This window comes from Triplophysa dalaica, chromosome 7 (assembly GCF_015846415.1).
Source record: "Triplophysa dalaica isolate WHDGS20190420 chromosome 7, ASM1584641v1, whole genome shotgun sequence".
Lineage (NCBI taxonomy): Eukaryota > Metazoa > Chordata > Actinopteri > Cypriniformes > Nemacheilidae > Triplophysa > Triplophysa dalaica.
Window position 1 is genome coordinate 23,592,767 of NC_079548.1, and position 18,062 is coordinate 23,610,828.

An 18,062-nucleotide genomic window follows, 5' to 3' on the forward strand; every position below is an offset into this window, starting at 1 on the left:
TTCATAAGACAATAATAAAATAATATAGCTTTAATTCATAAATGTTTTACATTATTATCATGATGGATTTTGCTCTGTACCTGAAATATTATTTGACTTTGTGAGATCCACATAACATAAGAATTAGTTGTAGATGTATTTATATTGATAAGTTCCCACTCTCCCTTGGTCTGAAAGATCTTTTGAGATTCCAAGATGATCTGTTCTGAAGGTAAGGACTGAACGAATACTAGCTCCTCATCTGTGGGAAAATATGAAAAACAGTTAACATAACTACGAGTTCTATTATTTAAAAAATGTAGACTAAAACCTAATTTACACAGATCCAAACACCATAGAACCCATGCTGCTGTTTGTTGCTGTTGTTTTTTTTAACACACTGTTTTGTAGGATGGTAAAATAAATTAAAAAGGTTTTTTTATTATACTGTTTATCAGAGATGGACTTGGACTTGGACTCGAATCGCACTTAAGTCGCAAAAACAGAGACTTGCACATATGAAACACATATGCACACTTATTTGAAATCTATACCAATATATCTTATTTTTGCAATGCATGCGTGTATGTACACTTTTTCGCGCATACATATGAGCAAATCAATGAGTGCAAACACACACATATATATATAAATAAACTCTGTTTACATACACATCTGTAAAACATTCGCACATACATACAACTCTGCGTACATAAACATCTATAAAACACTCGTACACCTACATTCAAACACTGAGTACATACACATCTAAAAAACACTTGCACATGCATTACTAACATAAGATGTATTGGTATGGATTTCATATAAGTGCTCACATGTTTTTCATATTTGTTTGCTTTAACATTCAATAGTATACATGTATATGTGTGTATGCACGCTTATATATATCTATTTAAACATTAAGTACAGTTTGACTTAAAACCTAAACGATGTCTCATAGGGCCTTATACATTTTCTGAGGGAAATGTCACTACGATTCATCTCTAAACACATAAAGTCAGCATTACCTCCGCAACGGATCTGGTGGACACATGCTCATCGTATAGTTATATTAACAATATAATATACAATATAATCTTACTTCAGTATTTCATGGAGCATTCAGAAGTTATGTTTTCTCTTTAAATGCTTTATTTTTCTTATATATTTATTAGTAAAATTTATTTTTAGTAAAATTATATGCATTCCCCATTTTCCTTGTAAACATGCAGTCTTTTTTAAATAACTTTTACAGTGTACATAGCAACATAGCATCTCAGTTGGTTGCTATGTGAGTTCCAGAAAGTCAGATCACTGGACAAAAAGCAAGTTAATATGGAACAACCAATTTGATTTCATTTAAAATATTAATACTACAGTGTTTTAATGTGTGACAGTGTCTGTATAACTACAAATAAAACTGTTTTATCTAAGGTTTTTATACCATTCTGGTAGTTCAAATGTCAGTATTTGGTGGTTAAATAGCAATACTCAGACAAAGTATGTTTTTCCACACATCGAGGTCAGTTTGTTGGCAGTGGTCAGATCAGTGTGACTTAGGCTTTACACTTAATATTTTACCTGAATGCGCTATAGATCGAAGGGTTAGACTGCAGATTTGTGTGTCGAAGGGAAAACTGTGCAGGTCCATCTTACAGGTAGTGGACAGAGATAAAAAGTCAAACATGTCTATCAAGCCATGGTCATATATCCTGACATATGGAGGCTCTATTGCTGCAAACTCTGTCTTGATGCTAAAAGAACAGAACAGAACAAAAAACAAAAATATTTATGTCTGGAGACAATACACTCTGGTTAAATACATTGGGTTAAATGTTGCAACTGACATTTCTGGGACATCATTGATTACAACTAAAATTGATTCCAGAGGTGCCATAGAACTGCTTGTTTTCCTAGACCCTTCAAAATATTTTCTTTTATGTTCAACAGAACAAAAAATACGTAAGGAATAGCTGTTGACAGGCCGTTGAATTCTTAGACAAAAATACCATCTTGTGGCCGCATCACCACCTCAGGGTGAGCATTATTTGCTAAGAAATCAACAGACCGGAGTCAAATATTCCGCTTATACCACGGTGACCACATTGTTTTGATGTTTGCTGTCAAGACATTTTTAAGGTTTTTATCCTGTTATGTGCTAATTTAACAGGACTATTAAATTAGTCCTATCCGCTAGGGGCGCAGGCAAGAGGACAATTTCACATAACAGCTTTTACACCATATACATCCTGCCGGGTGCTTCTCTGGCCAGCACACATGGAGGTGGGCATACAAAACAGTATTTCTAAATAAGTAAGTCTATCTTTTGATTTAGTCACATTTACGACCCCTCTAGCAGCTTTTTTTCAGAAGAAGTGCATAGCGACAAATCTACCTACTTCTTGGAAGCACGAGGTCTCTCTTTCCTGACACAAGGATTGCCTTGTATGGGCGTCTCTCTATACAGTGAGCGGCCGGAAGCAGCATCACCGTACGATAAGAGACTTGTGAATAAAATTAGTACGAAACAGCGTACAACCTGTCACTGTTATTGACTGTTTAGATATATAAATATGAACAATGTTCCTCTGTAAATATGCACAGGGTTACCATGAGGCTGTGTGAAAGAACATATAGTACATCCATCCATCCATTTTCTTCCGCTTTATCCAGGGCCGGGTCGCGGGGGCAGCAGTCTAAGCAGGGATGCCCAGACTTCCCTCTCCCTAGACACTTCCTCCAGCTCTTCCGCGGGGACACCGAGGCGTTCCCAGGCCAGCTGGGAGACATAGTCCCTCCAGCATGTCCTAGGTCTTCCGCGGGGTCTCCTCCCAGTGGGACATGCCCGGAACACCATCCCGGGAAGGCGTCCAGGGGGCATCCGGAAAAGATGTCTGAGCCACCTCAGCTGGTCCCTCTCGATGTGAAGGAGCAGCGGCTCTACTCTGAGCTCCTCCCGGGTGACCGAGCTTCTCACCCTATCCCTGAGGGATCGCCCAGCCACCCTGCGGAGAAAGCTCATTTCGGCCGCCTGTATCCGGGATCTTGTCCTTTCGGTCATGACCCACAGCTCATGACCTTAGGTGATAGTAGGAACGTAGATTGACCGGTAAATCGAGAGCTTCGCCTTGTGGCTCAGCTCCTACTTCACCACGACGGACAGATACAGCGACCGCATTACTGCAGAAGCTGCACCGATCCGTCTGTCAATCTCCTGTTCCATCCTTCCCTCACTCGTGAACAAGACCCCAAGATACTTGAACTCCTCCACTTGAGGCAGGAACTCTCTACCAACCTGAAGTGGGCAAGCTACCCTTTACCGACTGAGAACCATGGCCTCGGATTTGGAGGTGCTGATTCTCATCCCAACCGCTTCACACTTGGCTGCAAACCGTCCCAGTGCATCGTGAAGGTCCTGGTCTTATGGGGCCAGCACGACAACATCATCTGCAAAGAGCAGAGATGAAATCGTGTGGTCCCCAAACCCGACACCCTCCGGCCCCTGGCTGCGCCTAGAAATTCTGTCCATAAAAATTATGAACAGAACCGGCGACAAAGGGCAGCCCTGCCGGAGTCCAACACACACCTTGAACAAGTTTGACTTAGTGCCGGCAATGCGAACCAAGCTCCTGCTCTGGTCTTACAGGGACCGGATAACCCTTAGCAAAGGGTCCCTAATCCCATACTCCCAGAGCACCCTCCACATGATGCCGCGATGGACACAGTCGAATGCCTTCTCCAAATCCACAAAACACATGTGGATTGGTTGAGCAAACTCCCATGCACCCTTCAGCACCCTGGAGAGGGTATAGAGCTGGTCCAGTGTTCCACGACCTGGATGAAAACCACACTGTTCCTCCTGAATCCGAGGTTCTACCATCGGCCGGATTCTCCTCTCCAGTACCCTTGCATAGACTTTCCCGGGGAGGCTGAGAAGTGTGATCCCCGATAGTTGTAGCACAACCTCCTGTCCCATTCTAAAAAAGAGGGACCACCACCCCGGTCTGCCAGTCCAAAGGCACTGTCCCCAACCACCACGCGATGCTGCAGAGGCGTGTCAGCCAAGACAGTCCCACAACATCCAGAGACTTGAGGTACTCAGGGCGGATTCCATCCTCCTCCGGGGCCCTGCCACCGAAGAGTTTCTTGATTTCCTCGGTGACTTCAGCTCGGGAGATGGACGAGTCCGCCTCCGAGCCCTCAACCTCTGCTTCTTCAATGGAAGACGTGACGGCGGGATTGAGGAGATCCTCAAAGTATTAGGACTCCTTCTTCAGCTTGACGGCATCCCTTACTTCTGGTGTCCACCACCGGGTTCGGGGATTGCCGCCTCGGCAGGCACCGGAGACCTTACGGCCACAGCTCCGAGTGGCCACGTTGGTCCACTCGGACTCAATATCTCCAGACTCCCTCGGGATCTGGTCGAAGCTCTGCCGGAGGTGGCAGTTGAATATCTCTCTGACAGGGGATTGGGCCAAACGTTCCCAACAGACCCTCACAGTACGTTTGGGTCTGCCGAGTCTGTCCAGCTTCCTCCCCCGCCATCGGATCCAACTCACCACCAGGTGGTGATCAGCTGACAGCTCCACCCTCTCTTCATCCAAGTGTCCAAGACATACGGCCGGAGGTCAGATGAAACAACCACAAAGTCGATCATCGACCTATGGCCTAGGGTGTCCTGGTGCCATGTGCACTGATGGACACCCTTATGCTTGAACATGGTGTTCGTTATGGACAAGCTGTAACTAGCACAGTAGTCCAATAACAGAACACCATTTGGGTTCAGATCAGGGGGGCCGTTCCTCCCAATCACGCCCCTCCAGGTGTCACTGTTGCTGCCCACATGGGCGTTGAAGTCCCCCAGCAGAACGACGGAGTCCCCAGTCGGAGCACTTTCCAGCACCCCTCCCAGAGTCTCCAAGATGGCCGGGTACTCTACACTGCCGTTTGGCCCATATGCGCACACGACAGTGAGAGACCTGTCCCCAACCCGAAGGCGCAGGGAAGCGACCCTCTCGTTCACGGGGGTAAACTCCAACAAGTGGGGCTATAAGCAAACCCACACCAGCCTGCCGCCTCTCACCATCGGCAACTCCAGAGTGGTGAAGAGTCCATCCTCTCTCAAGGAGTGTGGTTCCAGAGCCCAAGCTGTGCGTAGAGGTGATCCCAATTATCTCTGGTCGGAATCTCTGAACCTCACGCACAATCTCAGGATCCTTCCCCGCCAGAGAGGTTACGTTCCATGTCCCCAGAGCTAGATTCCGCGTCCAGGGATCGGGTTGTCGAGGCCCCCGACTTCGACTGCCGCCCAATCCACTATGCATCGGCCCCTTACGGTCCCTCCTGCAGGTGGCTCAAGGGTGGGGCCCCGGCTGCGCCATGCCGGGCGACATCACGGACCTTGAGTTTGTGCTCATCATGAGGGTTTTTTGAACCGCTCTTAGTCTGACCCGTCACCTAGGACCTGTTTACCAAGAGAGACCTCACCAGGGGCATATAGCCCCAGACAACATAGCTCCTAGGGTCTTTCGGGTATTCAAAGCCCTCCACTATGGTAAGGTGGCAGTTCAAGGAGGGGAACATATAGTCGCAATCATCATTTTTTATTGTGAGTTGTTAGATGATGTTGCGTCATGAACTGACAACAGAAACTGAAAATATGTCAATGAGAACAGCTTTTTTGTTGTAAATATAATAAGTTGATATACCCTCGATGCTGTCTTAAATCTTAAAAGGTAAAATTTATTTAATGGTGTTTCCTTACCAATGGTGAATTATTTGATGTTAGGGATAATGTACAGGCAGCTGGTTGTTATCCCAGAAATGAGCCCCGACAGTCTGATCAGGACCCGCCGCGAAGGACTTCTTCGTTTTGGCCAGATCCAGAGTGGCTCCAAAAAAATGCCTCTCCATGCCCATTGGAGTTGAGTGTAGGCCTGACCGGCGCTCAGTTAGCCAGAGTGATTCAGACTGTATTGTCTCTTAACATCCATACAGTCACCCTCTGGTCCAAGTTAACCACCGTACTGAACTGGCTGACATCTGAGTCCTGTCACTACAAGGTATTAGTAGAGACACGAGGAGCAGAAATCCAGACCCTCACAGACACAGCTGAATGGCGATACATTGATTCAGCCCACAACACTTCTGACCATCTCACGAGAGGTCTGACACCGATACATCTAGTAAGTCCCTACCAGTGGAGTTTTAGGACCAGACTTCCTCCTTCAAACTAGAACCAAACATCTGTGAGACAAGCAAAACATTCATCGGCACTGTCACAGACTCAAGACATTTGTCTCTAGACGACAAGCAATTCCACACATGGATCGAGCTTGTTCGAGCTTGTTCACTGTATTTAGTTGTTCAGTAACAATTCAGTAAAAAACATCTTACAGCTGTTAGATCCATAACGCCGTGAGGTATCTTGCTTGGCTGCAGGCTGCACAAGAAATTTGCGGGTCTAGTCTGGCTCTAAAGAAAGTGCTGTCTATTTGTATCTGGTCAATTTTATCTGGCCTGCTCAAGAAGTTCGCTTGGCTCAAAGATCAGTTTTTATATTTTGTATTATCAAACGTGTTAAAATCGGAGCAGTTATCAATAAGATGCTGGTTGAGATCTCAGTATTTGACCGCTTTAAATACAATATATGTCCTGTAAATGCTGATGATGCATAATATTTATGTGAACATGATGTCTTGAAGTAAAAAATAACCTAAGTCCTTCAAGACAGAACAAGGAGGGCAGTCAAAGTCCAAGTATAATAGGCCTAAAGTGTGTCTGTCCAGACTACCCGGATACCCGGATGTGAAACTTTGAATTTTAAGCCGAATTTGAAACCCTGAATTTGTGGAAGCGAATTTTTTAATCGAATAATATCGATTGAAAATTATCTGTCGAATATTAAAGGTTGTATTTAAAACCATTTTTTTTTAATGAAATTTAAAAGGAGAATTTTGATTATTAAATTTTTTAGACGATGAAACGGAGTGTGAAATGTTTCAATTTGAAATATTCATAACTTAAATGTACAACCATATTGAATTGCAGACTCATGCAAGCACTGGTAATGCAACAGGATTATTTTTGATTAGTGGTAATTCAACATGCTTTTTTGCATTAAAGACTAATGACATTAAAATACTTTCATAGACGATTACGTTGAGCAAGTGACCTCGATTTGGATGCCATCCACACAATTGTGTTGGATTCTGGTCATCCTACTACCAAGTTGTTGATCAAAGAGACAGACGGACATCTTCTACATCCTAGCCAAACTCTTAAACTCCGAAATTCTCCAAATGGCTTATCTCCCGTCCTGCAGGGTGCAACTTCACCAACCACCGTTTAACTCCACTGGGGTAGACTGTTTCGGCCCCTTTTTAGTCGAAGTCGGTCGTCGCTAAGAAAAGAGATCGGGCATCCTCTATCCTCTATAAACGTTGTTCATTAAAAAATGTGAACCTGCTTGTGAAAACCCAGCAAATGTCCTTCATAAAATCATCCTACAGAATATTCTTTAAAAAATAAAGATTTCAATATTGACTGAATTATTCCCAAATCTTACCGAAATGAATGCTTGAAATTCATCTTGGATGCTTGTTGTCTAGTAATCGCTCTGATTATGAGTCTTTAGCCTGGGTTTTCACAGAGTCACAAATGTTTACATGCTGATCAATGATGCTAATGCTAAATCTATATAAAAACGTTGGTGTTAATAAAATATATCAAATCTGTTCGAAAGTTTGGAGACAAATTGCAAGCTGTTAACAGACTGACGGATATAAATGCCTTATTCTTTCTGCATTTTGTTTACTGTTGTGTGTCAATTAACCTGCTCTGCGCGTCTGCACTACCGTTGATAAAATAAGCACGTGTTAGCTGCTCTTCGTGCGGCGCGTCTTTTGCGGGAGAGAAGCAGCGCGTGCGGAGCGGAAAATGAAGCGCGTCTGGCGCTAAATAATGATATTAGGTTATATAGCGTTAAAAGATCAATTAAATAAATGTTCCTGAGGGCACGTGTGACGTGATTCTCCATTGTGAAGACGCGTTGTGTGGTTTATTGGGCTATGTCTCGCGGTCCGGATGGAACGAAGCAAAGTTCCGGATCCGGACCGCGGTCCGCCTATTGAGGATGACTGATTTAGACAATCCTTTATAATAGTCAATGATTCCCCAGAAATATCAGGTGCTGACATCCTTCAAAATATCTGTTTTTGCACTTATTCAAACAAAAACATGTATACAGGTTTGGAACAACTGTGAGTAACTCATGCATAATTTTCATTTTTGAGTGATATGTCTTATAAAAAAATGCTTTTGCATTATGATTTAGTTATGTTCTATTGGTTGTATTTTGTTTAAATGTTTGTGCAGTGTTAAAAAACTGAAACCGTTCTCCATTTTATTGTGTTGTGCACCTCCGTACCACTGCATATATTGCTATTAATGAAAGTCTGAGAAAAGTTTTGAATAGTTCTTACCTTTCCAGGATAATAGTGTCTGGAGTCCAAAATAAATCTTTTTGAGTTACAAATCGGTCAATGTCACAAAATTCTGAGGTGTTCCAAGACATATCAGTGAACCAATACAGCAAAAATGTTTCAACATTCAGATGCAAATTCAACATGTGACAAAGTTTTGCAAACTGTGTGGAGTTACAGAAGGATTTTAAAACACTCACAGTGAGTAATCTTATTTGGGTCGAGATGCTCTGGGCTTTTTCGTTCTGTGGATGAAAGAAAATGTTGAGTAATAAAGCTGCTAAATATCTTACTTGATAAGGTAGATTGTGCTTGATCATACCACATTTGTGATGGCGGTCACAAACAGATCCACATGAACCCTGGTGGGCTTGTTTTGTTCTATTAGGGGTCGAATCGTTACATTTTTTTTCTCGACCAAGCCAAGCTTTTCAAAAAGTGAAGAATAAACCTTAAAATATTCTGTAGAATTGCAAAACTCTCCTTCAGCGGATATTAACCCTGTAGAAATGTGAACACAACTATATAACACAACTCATTCACCAATATATGTTTTCTATCTAAAATATCTAAATATCTAAAGTATCTAAAATTCTGATAGGATTTTATTAAAAGATTCAGCCTTCTACATACACTTGGCCACACAGGCATGTACCTTAAACAAATTTACACCTTTTTAAAGACTTTAACTAAAACAAACTTGCCCAAATTAACAAGTTTGAAAAATACATTTATAATAAACCGTCTTTAGAACATTCTACATGTGATACTGTATTAAATATTAGTCATAATTACTTTATTTAAAACATACTTACATAATGATGCAAGAGAATAAATGAGCCGGTGCAGGTACATGGTCACCATCTGTTGGAGGTGATTTTGGAGGATGAAGAACGTTACTGTCATTTGGTCATATTTATACACAGTAAGTGAGGAACGCCCCATCTGCTGCTTGCAGTAATCTACTGTTCTTCCTTCACAACACAGCAAGTGTGAGGCAAAGCAAACAAATACATATATATAAACAAATATATATTTGGTTTCCTTCCAATGATCATATTAGTCATGAATAAGTGTTGCTGAATAAAAAAAATGTGCTCGAGTTTTAGAACAAAATAACAATTTAAATCAAAAGTGGATTAGTGAATATTTAGAAAAATTTATATTTGTATCATTCAAGCGTCACATGTCAGGGAATTAAATGCCTTATATTATAATTTAAATATAAATGTGTAAATATTTGTACTAATTTGTGTACATATAGAATGTATACATAATCCTCTTAGGAAAAATAAGTTTCCAGTTGTAATATGAGATGATTTTCAGAAAATGGCATTGCCTGCAGAGAACGTGCCAAATTATCATATATCAAATATCAGACTGTCCTACAACACAAACACTGGAGGATGTTTTTTTTTATAAAAAAAACCCATAATTAATCAGATCTTTATTTGATGTACCATTACGGAGATCAGTCCTACATGTTTTTGTGTGTGTCAGATTGGAGATTAAAGAGAGATCCTTCAATAGTCAACATTATTAGCTGGTGCCTCTTTCCTTATGAGGTCTGTGTGCACCAAATTATTACCTGTCAATGAAATTTCAAATAAATGCACTTTGAAGCAGTTGTGTACACTTTAAAACACAATCTGTGTCATTTTTGAGACAAACAACTCATTAATAATTAACAAACCTTTTAAAGAGTGTAAGTTTTATTAGAACACGCAATGAAACAAATGTTTTAGTTATATATTTTGGTAACACTTTATAATAACTGCACGCTATGAATCATTAGTTAAGCATCAGTACATAGTTAATTAATCATTTATGAAGCATTGGCCCCACATTAATAGACATTAGTAAGCAGTTTATAAATACAGCTATAAATGCTTTGTTCTTGATTTATGAGCATGTATATAATATGCTTAATAATCAAATTTTCATACTTTATTAAGGATGAATTCATCATTTCTAAATGAAGGATTACATTACTTACAAACCAGTTAGTTAGGAGTTGTCAGTGGTTCATGAGATCATTTAGAAAGTGTAAGTAAATGATTAATAAACTCTTACTTAAACTCTTACTCTTACTTACTTAATTTGTTAATAAATGCTCTTCTAACACACATTCCTGCTGTAATTCATGATTAATTAAGGTAGTTATAAAACATTTACTAGTTGTCAGTTAACTATTTTTGTGAGCTCATCTAAAGTGAGGACTATGTATGCCTTGTAAAGCGTTTACAAATGAGAGTTAAAGGCTCAGTTATCTTTTAAACAGAAATAGGAAAACATAACACAGAGGGATACAGAACATAGAAATATTTATTTCAAGATGGAAAAGAAATTAAACGGTACAACTGTACATATTAATGAAAAAAAAAAAAACTCTGCAAAATTAAAATTGTACAACCGAATATATAAATTAACATTAAATGAATTGATATAAAATGAAAAATAAACTTCTGAAAAAAGTTTAATTCCTGCACACCTCCAGAAAAAATATAACTGTGAAGTGATATGCAACTCTCATTTTTAAATGCTTTAAAAGGCGTACATAGTCCTCACTTTAGATGAGCTCACAAAAAAAGTTAACTAACAACTAGTAAATGTTTTATAACTACCTTAAGTAATCATGAATTACAGCAGGAATGTGTGTTAGAAGAGCATTTATTAACAAATTAAGTAACTGTTACTATATGTCAGAATAATAAGATGTATAAATGTGCATTAAAAGAGTTTATTAATCATTTACTTACACTTTCTAAATGATCTCATGAACCACTGACAACTCCTAACTAACTGGTTTGTAAGTAATGTAATCCTTAATTTAGAAATGATGAATTCATCCTTAATAAAGTATGAAAATTTGATTATTAAGCATATTATATACATGCTTATAAATCAAGAACAAAGCATTTATAGCTGTATTAATAAACTGCTTACTAATGTCTATTAATGTGGGGCCAATGCTTCATAAATGATTAATTAACTATGTACTGATGCTTAACTAATGATTCATAGCGTGCAGTTATTATAAAGTGTTACCTATATTTTTTATTGTTTCCACATTTCCTATGATTGTTCATCAGATAAACAGCACACTTTTTTTTTAAACATTTGTGTGACAGGCAAAAGAAAAGGTTCATTTCGGTCAGATTTGTGGTTGTCATAAAATTAAGCACATTAAGCCCTATCCTGCCAATCACAATGCTTGTGTAGACCCCCCAAATGACTGCAACACTGCAATATTATTGAGTTGTGACAAATTCTTTCAAAATTAAGTTCATCTAACTAACTATATTGAGTAAGACAGATTACCTTTTTCATGTACTTTTAGGAACAGCAACTTAAAAACCTTGTTAATTATCTAAATTGCTAAGTTGTTCCAACTAGTCATCCAACTATCTTAAACAATTCTTAATGGAAATTAAAAGCAATAGCTCTCTAACATCTCCAATGAAATGACTTTTAAGTAAAACACCATATATTCTGATTCTTTGGGAGAAAGTTAATATGTCAAGTGTGGCGAGTAACCCCTTGCGCAATCAGCGTCGCCAGGGAAACAGACGAGACACAGCTGCCGATCGTCAAGGCAACAATTAAAGGAGCATAAAAGCCAGCAGAACAGAAGACACGGGAGAGACTTATACTCCCATGCAAGCCGCAGCTAACGTACATGTCTTCTGTTCTCCAGGCTCGGACGATTGATGATCGACAGCTCTCACGGGAACCCACATTGAAGGCACGACTGCACGGTGGACGGATTAGCACTTGGGCACGGAGATCACGCAGATCACGCAGAACGCCTTGCATCCACTAACCACCGGACCTTGCACCGAGCACTCCATATATCACTTCTAATAAATTACCCTGCCGGGGCTAAGAAAACTATCTGTTGTGTGTGTGTCGTCTCTCCACCTGTCACACAAGATAGAGGACAGAACATGTTGAACAATTTTATTTTCAACTTTTGAAACAAACACCTGACACAGAGTCATTTGTTTGTGTATGTTAAATAGATAAAATTTAGTTAAATAGCTAAATTTAGAAGTTAAACATAATTAATATTGCATATAAGAATTTATAGTCCGTTTAATATTTGACCTGTGGTTCTCTCTCCTTTATCTCAAATGTGTGCTTTCACTCTGTGTGTGTGTGTGTGTGCGTGTGTGCGTCTATGTCAATGTGTGTAAGTATGTATGCATATTGTGTGTGTGGAGCATTTGTATGTCTGTCTTTTGTTGTTTTCCCCTTTTTCTTGTTTTTACGGGTGTATGACTTTAGTTGTTTTTCTTGTATTTAATGTGTGTCATGTACAGCTGCTTTGTAACAATGAAAATTGTAAAAAGTGCTATATAAATAAAGTTGAGTTGAGTTAAATGGTTTGGGGGGAGTCTTAAAATCCTTAACTCAATTGTTGTGGAAAAAATTATGTTACCTAGCCAATTGCTTTGAGTTACTGCAACTTTTAAACAAGTAAACACAGACATTTCAGTTAAAATTACCCACAATATTAAGTGAAAGTAATTATCAACATTATTAAGTCAGCACAAGAGTTTGACACTAAAAAGTTTAAATTAAACCCCCAAATGTTTATTTTTGACTTGCATCAATGCATAAAATTAAGTTGGGCCAACAGATGACATGAATTTTTTTTTGCACATCTGGCATTTTGGTATTAAAACATGCAGAAATGAGAAAATAACGTGTGGCTGTTAATCAGTGTCAAAGTAAATAAGAGAGATAAAGTGTGACACTTGATTAATGTTAAAAGAGTTTTAAGAGAATTACTAGCTATATGGGGGTCTAGCGTGTCTTTGTCTTTTCATTGTGTTGATGTTTTGTTTCGTGTGAGCACATCGTCTGTTTGACAGTCTGCCATGTGCTTTCTTGTCATCATGGTGTGACCCCACCCTTTTGTTGCCTTGTTAACTCTCTCATTATTATTTCACTCTTCTCACCTGGGTTTGAATTTTGGTTTTCTCTCTTTTCTCTCCTGTTTCTTGTTTGTGTTCTGATTTTCTGCCTCTTATATTCCCTGTGATACTCTTGTCCTGTGTCAGACAATTTTAGATCTTTTCACCTACTCTGACTCGGCTCCCAAGTGTTGTTGCATTTTTCTGCTTTTCACTGACTGCCATAAGTCCTATTCTTGTTGTTAGCTATTGTTTTGAGAGTCTTTTTACCCCAGTCTCGTCTCCTAGTCCCCAGCGCCTTTTGCCTCTTTCCTCTGCTCTGCCTCTCTGTACAGTAGTTTCTCGTAGGCGCCCGGGCTCCCCTGTTCTCGAATATTTGTCTTACACCTCTCCGGCTGCTTCAGTTCCCTCCTAGTGAGTCTACAACTGGTCAAGGTTTTCTTCCCACGGATCTGTTTTCTCCTGGTGAGTCTAATACGGGTCGAGTTTCTCTCCCCACGGATCCGTTCTCCCCGAGGGGGTCATAGACCAGCCAGGAGGCTCCCCCTACAGTCACCTAACATCTCCCCGGGCCTCTTCAGTCCATTACCCACAACCCTTGCCTCGTCACCTGTCTCTCCCCGGCTTAGCACTCCAGCCTGTGCCCCTGTCCTACACTTCTTGTGTTTTGTTGCTCCTTTTTGTTACCGTCTGTTTCTTTAATATATTGTTTGTTTTGATATGATGAAAACAAAGAAAATAATTTGGAAGAATGCATATTGCCAAACAGTTCTTAGAGACAACCAATTCACTTTTGAATACTAGTGTAATTTTTGCTACTATGGTAGATGGTTACTATAACTGTTTGCATTCTTCCGAATATCTTTCTCTGTGTTTAATCAAACAAAGATATTTATACAGATTTGGGACGACTAGAAGATGAGTAAATGGAGACAACATTTTTGTGATGGAAATTGTTATCTGGAAAAGTAAAAATATCACAATTACAACAAAGACTCATTACAACAAGAATTATTAATGCACTCATTTTTCTAATCTTCATGTATGCATGTTAAAAGTGGACACTTGAGAAATGGGACAAAAGGCAAACAGATGCCTTTGAACTGTGGTGTTGGAGCCGCATGTTGAGTGTGCCACTGAAAGCAAAGGTTACAAATAGCACAATCTTAGAGCTTGTTAAAACAAAGATATCGTTGGAAATTAAAATTGCTCTGCAGCAGCTCTCCATATCAGGCAAACTTATTCCTTAGAAACATCATCAATGCTCGCCGTAGCCAGCAGAACAAGAAGAAGAGGGTAAAAAAGAAGATGTTGGCTGGATGTAGTAAAGGCGGATACAAATATGACTATGAGATAAACTGAAAGAAGCAGTCAAAGATCGCAAGGCATGGAGTTTAAAATGCACTAAATAATTTATAGAATTGCCAAGAACTGTGTTTTTAAAGGTCTGAGTTTTTGACTCTTGGTAAAGTTCATTTTTGTTTATTTAAGTGTTTATTCAACAGGAACAATGCAGAATAAGATTCACTTAATAGGACAAAGGGTTATAATCTCACTAATCCAGCACAATTGAATTGCACAATAGGACATTTACCTTGCCTTATGCATGACAGGGGGAGCAGTCATGAATATGAATAGAGGAAAGGAGGTCTTAGGTTTCACTGGTTCATCGGGTAGGCATCCTCTGGGGATAAATGATAATAGAAATACACAGGATACTTACCTTTTCTTGCCATTATCAGAGAGACATCTCATGAGTTGTGTGTCCCACTTTCATCACATTATCCTGGGAACACTTTCAATGTCCATCCCTGATCTTCTGCCTCCGCTGCCAAGTTGGCATACCGAAGATTCTTTATTTCAAATGTAAAATAAATACAATACAGTAATATAATAGATATACTGTATGTTAAAGTGACACAGAGTTAGCTCTCACTGTTATGCTGATGATACTCAACTTTATATTTCCTCGAAGCCTCATGAAACCCAGCAGTTCCATCGAATAAAGGAATGCATAGTTGATTTAAAAAACTGGATGAGTAACAATTTTTTACTACTGAACTCGGACAAAACAGAGGTGTTACTTACTGGACCAAAAACCGCCATAAGTAACAACCAAGAATACTGCTTAACTATTGACGGATGCTCCATAAAATCCTCGTCGTCAGCTAAGAATCTTGGAGTTGTATTCGATAGTAATCTGTCATTTGAGAGCCATGTCGGCAGCTCGAGTTCTTACACGTACAAAAAAGTATGAGCATATAACCCCGGTTCTGTCAACCTTGCACTAGTTACCTATAAAGCATCGCATTATAGGTTAGCTTTAAGATCTTGCTTATTACCTATAAAGCCCTACATGGTCTAGCGCAGCAGTATTTGAATGAACTTCTATTGTATTACAATCCTCCATGTGCATTACGCTCTCAGGCGTCCTGTCAGTAAGTAATACCTAGAAAAATCAAGTGCAGGTGGTAGATCCTTTTCTTATCTAGCGCCTCAACTTTGGAATATTCTTCCCTGCACTGTCCGGGAGGCAGACACACTTTGTCAGTTTAAATCTAGACTAAAGACGCATCTTTTTAATCTTGCATACACTACACTTCCATAATATTAATCTTCAGAGGATTTAGGCTGCATTGGTTAGATCAACCGGAACTAGGAACACTTCCAACAACAAATGATGTACTTGTTGCATCAAAGAGTGCAGAACAGTACTCTACTCTCAGCCAGTCTTGTCTGTTTGTTCCAAGGTTACCGCAGGATGCAGTTCATGCCCAGACCTGATGGCAGAGCTGAGAATGGGAAGCAGTGACCTGACAAGAGCTGAGATAATAGAGCTGGATAAAGGACGCGTCGACTTGACACGATGTTTCTACAACACTTCAAATGCTATTAGATTGTTAATGATAATCTTAAATCTATAATTTACCTTATTCGTAAGTTTATTTTATTTAGCCTTGTTGTGCAAGCACTGTTGAGCTCGTTCAGAGGCAGCAGCTAACTGGAATCCCCTGGTTGGGCCTGGGTTCTCCTGAAGTTTGTTTTCTCAATTGGAGTTTTGGGTTCCACAGTTTGCATACTGTTTTGCACTGTTTGCCTGGCCAGGGGGCTGCTTTAGAATTACAATATGTAATAAATAAAGTTTTACTTAAATTTAATATTGCATATAGGAATTTATAGTCCAATTAATAGTTGACCTATGCTTCCTTTATCTTAAATATGTGCTTCTCAGTGATGACCACTGTGCCTGTGGGCGTGTGTGTGTGTGTGTGTGCGTGCGTGTGAGCGTTTGTATGTGTCTGTGTCTGTTAGTGCGTGTGCAAATTGTGTGTGTGCAGTATTTTGTGTGTGGGGTGTTTGAATCGGTTTGTGTGTGTCTGTTTTCTATGTTTTCACCTTTTTGTTTTTACCTTTATAACTTTAAATGTTTTGCCTATAGTCAATATGTTTAATGGAAAGCTGCTTTGTAACAATGAAAATTGTAAAAAGCGCTATATAAATAAAATTGACTTGACTTGAAATTTTTTGTTAATGGCCTCTTTCCAAGGTACAGTCAACTCAACTATGAGTACTGTCATACTGGAGCTGGACCACAGAACCATGTCCGGCCGCAGGTTGGTCGCTGTGGTTTCAAAGGGGAAAGTAAGTCTGTGGTTCAAATCAACTCGCATTTCCCTATCCCTGGCTATACTCAGCAGCCCTGAATCTGTTTTTTTTTCCAATCAATTACATTGTTTTAACGGGAATAATGTTGTTAAAACGAAATAATATATTGTTTTAACAGACAGACTTTAATGATACAAAACCAAAGCCCACGATGGGGTAACAGAGAGAGGACTAATAAAAAGGCAAAACACTACCCATGTGGTGGCAAAACCAGGAGAACAAGAAACCAACAAAACTTACACAATGGACTAAACTTAATAAAAACAGCAACTAGACAGGGTTATACAGACAAGGCATAGAACCAAATAACGAATAAAGGAACGAGCACAGGACAAGAGACACAAGGTCAATATATAGGGTGATAAATCAAGAGGGGACAGGTGAGGGGCATGAACTAATAAACAATACTAATGAAAAGATGAAAGGGCGGGAGCAGAGAGGAGACCATAGAGAGCATATGTAAAATCAGAAGGGTCAAAATGTCTCTCTCCACATAAAACAAGGGATCCTGCCATGATTCTGCCACAAGACCAAGAAAGACATGACATGATGAAACAGAATCATGACAACGCCAGCTAGACTGAGATCAGACCTGGGAACATAGAATAGTTACGTGAAACAAATGCAAAAGTTCCTACGCTATGGCCACAATGATAACTATGCTGAAAACTGCTTTATTTATGGTTCAAGCAATCACTATCGCTGCATTGAGAGCTGGTGGGCCTTTATGAAAAAACTACATTCTCAGTACTGGATTAATCGTTTCCAGGATTTGAAAGAAAATTATTATTTAGTTTATAGACAGGAAATGTACATTATTCACTTGTCTGAATATCACTGAGGTAATGTTATATTAAAACTAAACCCAAAGTACCATCTTTATAGCTTGTTTTTATACTTTAATGCTATAAATATTTTAAATGATTCTGTTACCTGCAACTGCTAATTTAATAGTGTAAAGAATGTCTGTTTACGTCACTGCCATAGGAAGAGCTACAACAAGTTCAGCATTTGT

The 18,062-nt window shown here is 39.5% G+C and overlaps 1 protein-coding gene across 1 annotated transcript in view; it reads right to left on the reverse strand.

Annotated features, from left to right (window-relative positions):
• Nucleotides 1-18,062, reverse strand: part of LOC130426477 (5-hydroxytryptamine receptor 3A-like) — a 29,007-nt gene that overhangs the window by 9,687 nt on the left and 1,258 nt on the right. Inside the window, exons 2-3 of the mRNA XM_056753282.1 lie at nucleotides 1,561-1,733; nucleotides 160-241 (exon numbers count right to left, since the gene is read on the reverse strand). Coding sequence (XP_056609260.1) covers nucleotides 160-241; nucleotides 1,561-1,733 — 255 coding nt within the window. The remainder of the gene's footprint in view (nucleotides 1-159; nucleotides 242-1,560; nucleotides 1,734-18,062) is intronic.